Source organism: Melanotaenia boesemani, chromosome 19, assembly GCF_017639745.1.
Source record: "Melanotaenia boesemani isolate fMelBoe1 chromosome 19, fMelBoe1.pri, whole genome shotgun sequence".
Taxonomy (NCBI): Eukaryota; Metazoa; Chordata; class Actinopteri; order Atheriniformes; family Melanotaeniidae; genus Melanotaenia; species Melanotaenia boesemani.
This window is the reverse complement of record NC_055700.1, coordinates 16714604-16722681: the sequence shown is the minus strand read 5'-3', so window position 1 is coordinate 16722681 and position 8078 is coordinate 16714604. Positions and strand designations below refer to the sequence as shown.

The 8078-nt window shown below is 38.1% G+C and overlaps 1 protein-coding gene across 1 annotated transcript in view; it reads left to right on the top strand.

Annotated features, from left to right (window-relative positions):
* The first annotated feature begins 207 nt into the window (after window positions 1-207).
* nnt (nicotinamide nucleotide transhydrogenase) overlaps window positions 208-8078 on the top strand; it is a 34683-nt gene continuing 26812 nt past the window's right edge. Inside the window, exons 1-6 of the mRNA XM_041969865.1 lie at window positions 208-279; window positions 1935-2150; window positions 6097-6326; window positions 6507-6724; window positions 7309-7396; window positions 7536-7624. Coding sequence (XP_041825799.1) covers window positions 1997-2150; window positions 6097-6326; window positions 6507-6724; window positions 7309-7396; window positions 7536-7624 — 779 coding nt within the window. The 5' untranslated portion in view covers window positions 208-279; window positions 1935-1996. The remainder of the gene's footprint in view (window positions 280-1934; window positions 2151-6096; window positions 6327-6506; window positions 6725-7308; window positions 7397-7535; window positions 7625-8078) is intronic.

Here is an 8078-nt window from a genome sequence, read left to right as displayed (position 1 = left end):
TATATATATATATATATATATATATATATATATATATATATATATATATATATATATATATAATAAATATGCGATGTGTGATTTGTTGGTGCCGCGTCATTGACATATATCTGTTCTAAGAAATCAATAAAACAATGGATGGAAAAGACTGCCTTCGTATATCCTCTGATGCGGTTCATACGATCCAATAATATTTTCATGCCGGCACTTTGAGCGGACACCTTCCGGGTCGACGGAAAGTTCGCTAGTGCTGCACAGGGCCCCGGACTGTCTGCAAAGGTCAGTCGAGTTATTCATCGTTAGCCCCATTACTAACAATTTCCGCCTTGTGTTTGTTTCGGTTCGCATTTTTATGAGTGCGCAGGGATTTTTTTTGAGTCAGTCATCGCCCACATCAATGAAAGGGATGTGAATTTTTTACATGTTATGTAGCGCGGCAGCTAGCTAATGTTAGCTTCCAGCAGCCCCCCCTCCTCTGCAGAGAGAGGAGACAAAAAGAGAGAAGTGCTGCTACATGGATGATGCAGAGTATGAAGATAGCTTAATAAAAGCTGCACTGCCACAAACACATTTAGTACTCTTATTGTGAATGACACAGTTGAAAGCGGGCTGTCATGTGGAAGTCATAGATTTTATGTAAATTTGTAAATTGTAGACGTAAATGTTTAAAGGCAGACTCAGAGTTTTTAGCCAGAGGTTCACGAGGGTCCCGACCGAATTTTATTCTGCACATTCAGCTAAAAAAAACAGCTAAATAACCGCTTCAGCCATGCTGTTTTGGTCACGTGGCAGTTTCTGTAAATATTGAAAACCAATTAAATGCTCTCCTGGTTGTTATATTGACCTTTACTGTTATAATTTTGCTTTCCTTTTTATTTCAGTGGTTCCTCCAATTTATTTTAATTGATACTAAAATGTGTTTATACGTCGTAGTTCTAAATAGCTCATGAATGTCCAGCCTGTCTCCCCCGGTGCATACGTGAGATGCTGTAAGGTTGTCGGACGGTAAAAAACATGGTTTAATCCCACTGCAGGTTTGTGGACGGGCCTTGTTAGTAGGAAGCGCTTCTATGGCTTCAATCTCCTTTTCCCACCAAGTTTCTTTTCATTTGGGATTGGGAGGTCTTCTTTGTCCTCTAATAAAATTATGGTGGTTGGTTGGACAAAACAATTACTTAAAGAGGAGCTTTGCTGTTTGGCTTGTTTCAGTTATAGACTGTCTTAAACAAATAAAACAATAAAAGCTTTGTCTCAAAGATTTTTATGGATCACACTTTAATGTGTTATAGATCTGTTGATGCGGTCCTTCCATCTCCACTTTCAGCACTTACAATTAGTAATTCATGTTTATTTTGTCATTTTAAGTTGGCTTTGGGTTTCAGATTAGTTTACATTTCTAAACATTTGTTATTCAAGGCTCACAGAGTGGCAGAAAGTAGTTTATTGCCAGTCAGTTCTAGTTTAAACCCTACTACACCAGCCACCTTCCTCGGTTTATCCCAGTTCTGTTATCTCATGTTAAAGTAAACATGTTGTTCCACATACTGTTGACTGCTTCATCAGCAGTCAATGGACTGCAATTTTAAAAATGCTTGTCTGTGACTTTTGCCAATTGACAGATGCCACAATATGTTTTTCTGTCTTAAAATGGTAAAAAAAAAAAAAAAAAAATGGGTCATGAAATCATTTTTGCTTGCAAAGTGGCACATGCATAGGAGAATTGTGAATGTTGCATAATAAAAGGTCATTTCTATGTGCTTGTTTTTCAAGGAAAGACACTGTAGGACATTTTTCAAATTGTAGGAGCTTTTAGAAATATGTAGATCCAGCTAAAAATCTTACTAGATGTATTGAATTATTTTCCTTCTCACTTGTAACCTCCAACCACACTCCCCCCTGTCTGTTGGCACATGTCCGACTTGTCTCCTCCCCAGGAGGGCTGCTGTCTGTCCTGTTGAGCTCCTCCTGCAGTGTGAGAGTCAGGTGTGTGTGCACCATGGCGAGCCTCCTGCGTATTGTGGCGACCAGCTGCTCAGCCCCTGTGTTCAGCAGCGTGTCCTGTGTGAAGGTGCAGAGTTGCCGTGCTTTTAAATCATCCTCTGTGAGGTTTTTCAGGACCCAGCAAGCTCTCTGGCGAAGCACAAGTCCAGGTAAGAGGCTGTAGAGTGATTAGGTAGCAGTATACATTTTAACAGATTAGTACAAAGCTACAAGGTATGGAAGTAATTCTCCAATGAAGGCTCTGTGTCAAGGTCATGTGGTGTTTGCTGCTACAAAATGCTAACACCAGCATGTGTCTTGTACAGTGTACAATGAACACATTACAGGTTGGAAAGTTGGGGAGACATTATGGTGATATTTGGATGTTGTCTGCACATCTTTTTCTGGTAAATATTTCAAAACTGTTTTAAGCTATAGACATTTGATTTGACAGCATTCATGCATTAAAGAAACAATTACTTAATGAGTTAACTTGCTTTTCACTTTAGTCACACAAAAATGTGTAAAAGGAAAGTTTGCCTTCAGAGTTGCTCATTTTTAACACTTGGAACATGCATTGTAAAGTTGTGGTGACCTGATGATTAATCAGTCAATGATTAATCTGTAGATGAGGCAGGACTGAAATAAACATTACTTGCATCCTTTACTGAAGGTATGTGTTATGCATAGTTTCTAGATTGTGAGGAAAACATATTTGTAGAAATGTATATTTGTGTGTAATTACACAGCCTCACTTCCTATGATTGATACGAAACAACAGCTTCTCAGAAGTAACTCAGAAATTATTCAGACATATTTAAACTTTGCTTGGCTGGCCTTTAAGAAAATGAACAGCTCAAAGTGCATAATTACACAGTTAGACTTCACAGCAGGTTTTACAGGAGAAGCAGTTATCTATAAGTAATTAGATCATAAAGGAATGGTTTGACTCTTGGAGATTCGACTGCTTGTAATGCTGGAAGCTGCTCTTAACCCACATGCTAGTTTAATGACTGATAGCCACATGAAAGCAACGCCACCTGCAGAGTCTCTGTGCATTCTCATGAACTTTTACATCAGGTGTCTGGTTTTAAGATGGCAGGTGTTAACTGCTCATTTTATAAAATAGACATTGGTACCAGATATATAGATAGATATCTCTGTCCTTTGTTAGTGTCATTGTGGTCTAAATGTACTATCGTCTGACACCAGTCGCCTTTCTTAATTGTATGCTTGTCTTAAAGCTAGGAATGTTATAGTTGTTGTGAAAACTTTAATCCTGTTTGGGCAAAATAGAGATGAATAAAACGATAAGGGGCATTCTTTAATCCTATACAGCAGGTTTACTTTTAAAGTAAGTGCTACCTGTGTTGTCTTATAGCTTCAATGTCACAGTGAGGATACTGCAGCCCTCAGGCCTTATTCTGTACTGTGACCTCAAGTCTGTATACAGTGACCAGCTGGTTTCTGAGGCTTTATGTCTGTGTGTGCTGGGTTGTGCTGATGTCTCTCTCTCTCTCCTGCTTCCTGGTTCATGGTGACAGAGGTTGACATTCCCGCAGTTCAACCAGTTCCAGTAACAGCTGGCAACGTCTATTCTGGACACACAAGTATCAGCTTGCAGTCTAGGGGCATCATTTTGTGTAGATGTGATTAAATTTGACCTCTGGGGAGCCTATAGATGTATAGTATAGAGACCACAAGTGGATGTGAGACTTAATTTGCGAAGTACAGTATAAATATCACATTTTGCAGAATGAAAACTTTGTTAGGATTTGTAATATTTACCAACATGGTTGTACTTAATATGCCAGTTAGTGGGACTACTGGGATCTCACTGGTGTTTGCTGACATCCAATTTTGATTTAGGTGAATCAGCATGTTGTAGTTTAAAGGTTTTAATGCCATTATTATTACCGTGAGGTGACTGTCAGTTTATAAACTAAAAATATATCTTGTAAACATAGTCTCATGTTCATGCTTTAGATTTTTATACTTATATTAATACATCAGATTATGAGTAAATGTTCTGATCTGGGTTGTTTGAATCTTCAAACACATGTGAGAATTTGTGCAGCCTTATACACTCGCTTCAGGTCATTTTACACACCTGTCAGCAACAGCCTATACGATGGAAAGCTTTGATGAGCTTTTCTACATTTGTTGGAATACTGAAAGAGATGACTGAAATTTTCATCCCAGAGAAGCAGGATCATGTTCTAACATGTTTTTGCAGTAAAACCACAAAAACATCTTACACCAGAAAACTAAAGAAACTATCCATGAACTATACATGTGTATGTAATATCAATCTTACTACGAGAGATATCTAATATTTTTACATGGTTTTGTCCATGACAGCAGGAAAAACAAAAGTTGAAATGAGCATTATAACTTAATGTATAGCAACAACTTTCCGGTAACATGTGGACACATAAAGTAACATAAATATATAAATAATCTAAATTGTATAAAACAATAAAAAAAATTAAAACCATGAAAATCTACCTGACAAGCAGAAAGTGCTTTTTCTTTTCTTTTCCTTGTCGTAACATCTGTCCACTGTGTTAATGATTATCATTTATGTGGTTTTATCATTCCTTAACATTCAGAGCAAGTACTGATGCATCAAAGGCCAGGAAACATAAAGTGAAACAAAAATCTCATCCAAACGAGTGACAATGTTTTACACTTGTTGCTTTTAAGGCCGTGAGAATTTATTGTTCTCTATCCTTTTTATAGTGAATAGGAAGATGGTAGAAATGAACAAAACTGGAGTAGCTGGGACTGAGTTGACCACAGCTGAATCAGTAGTTGTCCACAAAAATTTAGAGGTGACACAAGAGATAATGCCTCCTGTACTCTGACCCATTGACTAAGATGCATTTCTTATTGACAATGTACCAGTGCAGCTGGTGGTTCAGTCATGTTTTGTGACAGCAATTCAGTTTTTAAATCACACTAAATGAACCTGCTCAAATGCAGGTTTGGTTCAACCTTTTGGATATGTTGCCATGCCAACCAATCAAACAGCCATGTCAAAAGCCAAGAAGCTTGAAGCAGACTAAAACATCAGCAGTTTAATCCTGCTAAAGCATTAACTCACCTACACTAAACAGGCGCAAGAGCTTGTGATCTTTACCTGATTGCTATTAAGTGCTGAATGTGCTAGCCAAAACAAACAGCACATACATTGTCAGCAGTGGTGTTTGATTATTTTGGGATTGAAAAAAATTAAAAATGAAAGAGGCAGCTGGTTTTCAGGTCTCTGGCTGCCTTGTGGTGTTCAAGTCTTAGTAAAACAAAAGTTGGGAGAGGACAGGTCATCACAGCAGGAAGAGGACGAGAGACGCAAAGCCACAGGCTTTTGTATTTGTGCATAGATGAGGAGACAGAGGGTGAAGGCTGCAGTGGAATTTTCCATAGGAGACAACACAGCATGTGACTTTGCTTGAGTACCAGACCCAAATAGAAGCTCTAAAAGACATTCTCAACTATTTTAAGAAGCTTGTGGTGTCTTTTGTAAAACTTTTTTTTTGTATCTGATTCATTCCTTCTGATCCTCTTTAGTTTCATTCCTCCTTTTTGGTAATTTGATTCAGGTCTGCTTTAAATTGTAAATTAAAGAAGCAGCACTGCATCTATCTCTTCGTATCTCCCAATGACTCATCTCTGTTTACACTTTTTAGATAACACATCCTCTAACATTTTGTTCTGACTTAATATCAGCTAAATGAATACCATTGGCCTTAACAGCTGTATTTTGAATGAACAATAACAGTTAAACATCAGACTGATAAATGTTTAGAGGATATAGACTCATCAGTATGCCTTAGCATAATGTTTTTATGGTAAATGCTATTTTAAGATATTGAAGAGGCTGTCTTTAAATCCTGTGCTTTTTACATTCATGCAAGCCCGTACTGCCAATCACAACAACATAAGACCTGTGTGATGAAACATTGTTAAATACAACCAGTCTGTGCCCTCATCACCTTTATAGTCTGTTTGCATCAGTCACAAGCAATTCTGTCACTGGTAAATCCTGAATGTGAATAAATGATTTAATATAACAGTTCTCTCCCATTCTGATGTCCTGCTTGTTTGACTTTCCAGGTGTCCCATACAAGCAACTCACAGTCGGTGTTCCCAAAGAAATTTTCCAGAATGAGCGACGTGTGGCGCTGTCTCCAGCCGGTGTCCAGGCTCTCATCAAACAGGGTTTCAATGTCGTTGTGGAGTCAGGTGCTGGAGAGTCTTCCAAGTTCCCTGACGAACAGTACGCCCAGGCTGGAGCAACAATTAAAGACATAAAAGATGTCCTGGCATCTGATGTGTTGGTTAAGGTATTATCTGAGTGATTTTTAAGTAGATGTAATGGAATGAAGAGGGAACAGAGAGGAATATGTTGGGCTCATTGGGATGGAAAGATAAAAATCTGCCTGTAATAATATCTCAATTTCTGATGTGTATAACAGTAATATGCCCCCTCTCTACTTACCTCTACTGGATGTGTCTGATTCCAGGTCCGTGCGCCTACATTCAACCCTGCATTGGGTGTCCATGAGGTGGAAATGATGAAGGAAGCGGCAACTTTAGTCAGCTTTATCTACCCAGCTCAGAACTCTGAGCTGATGGACATGCTGTCACAGAAGAAAGCTACCGTTCTGGCTATGGACCAAGTGCCCAGAGTGACCATCGCTCAGGGTTATGATGCTCTGAGCTCCATGGCAAACATTGCAGGGTGTGTTTACTAGTGCTTTTTTTTATTTTGTTGTAAAACAAGTTGTAAAAAAAAAAAAAAGAAAAGAACATGCAAGCAATGATTTCTTCATATTGAAAAGAAAACTTTCTAAACACTATTTGCAGGAAGCAACAGATGCATAACAAATGATGTAAAGTTTAGAAATTAAGCTATAACAAATTCCCAAAGACAAAGGATTGTCACCAGACTTGTAAGGACTTTTAGCCAGAAACCTTTTCAGCATCTATTAGCCTGTTAGTTAGCGAGGGCAAATTATTTTTAAACTGTGATTAAACTTGGACATTATTTGCTCTGTTATGTTAAAAAACATTTATTTAACATCAATATAATAAATACAGACATCATATCAGGTCCATTACTAGAAAGGAGACCAAAAAATAAACAAAAAAACTCAACCAAAACTGATATTTTCATGTAATTATGTTTATTAGCAGCTTCTGTTAATGTCAATACTTTTAAGTTCGAGACATGTTTAACATATAAAGGCCCAATTTTTCTATTGAATTAAGTAAACTTAATGTATATTAATTCATGAACATTTACACCATCCGTTGTCGTTCCAGGTACAAGGCAGTTGTACTGGCAGCTAACAGCTTCGGGCGTTTTTTCACTGGACAAATCACAGCAGCTGGAAAAGTGCCTCCTGCAAAGGTGTGTGTAAATCCTGCGTGTTTCTGAGGTTGAAATTCCTTTAAGTCTGTGGACCTGTTTATAATAGTTTTGACTTTGAACGTGCAACGTGACCATTCGGTCATCTGTGGCCATTTTATTTTGCTCTGCTTGTGAATAGGTGCTGATTATTGGAGGGGGTGTTGCTGGGCTAGCTTCAGCTGGTACTGCCAGGGCCATGGGAGCCATCGTCAGAGGGTTTGATACCAGGTATGTTTCTCATAACTGAGGCTACGTGTTGGCAGAGGGAGGGGTGTGAATTTGGAGAAAGACTGGTTGATACAGATAGAACTTTTAAAGATTGTGTTTGTTTACATGTAGGCCCAATCCCGTTTCTCTTTGTTACACCTTCCCCTACCCCTTGCCCCTTAAAAACAGAGGGTAGGGCTGAAAGTCAACCCCTACAAATTAGGACACCCCTTCCACAATCACATACATCATCAGTAGTCACTAAAGAACATTTTACACTGGAACTGGAAGAAATTTTAAATAAAACAAAAAAAATAAATAGAATGGACTCTCAGTCTCATTAACAATGAATGAAAACCAAACACAACCAAAAACATTAAGTATGATAGATAATGAAGTCTCTGTTCTGTAAACAAAATTGGCTTTCAAAAAAATATATTAAAAAAATATTAAACATGGGGCCCAGACAGGGGAA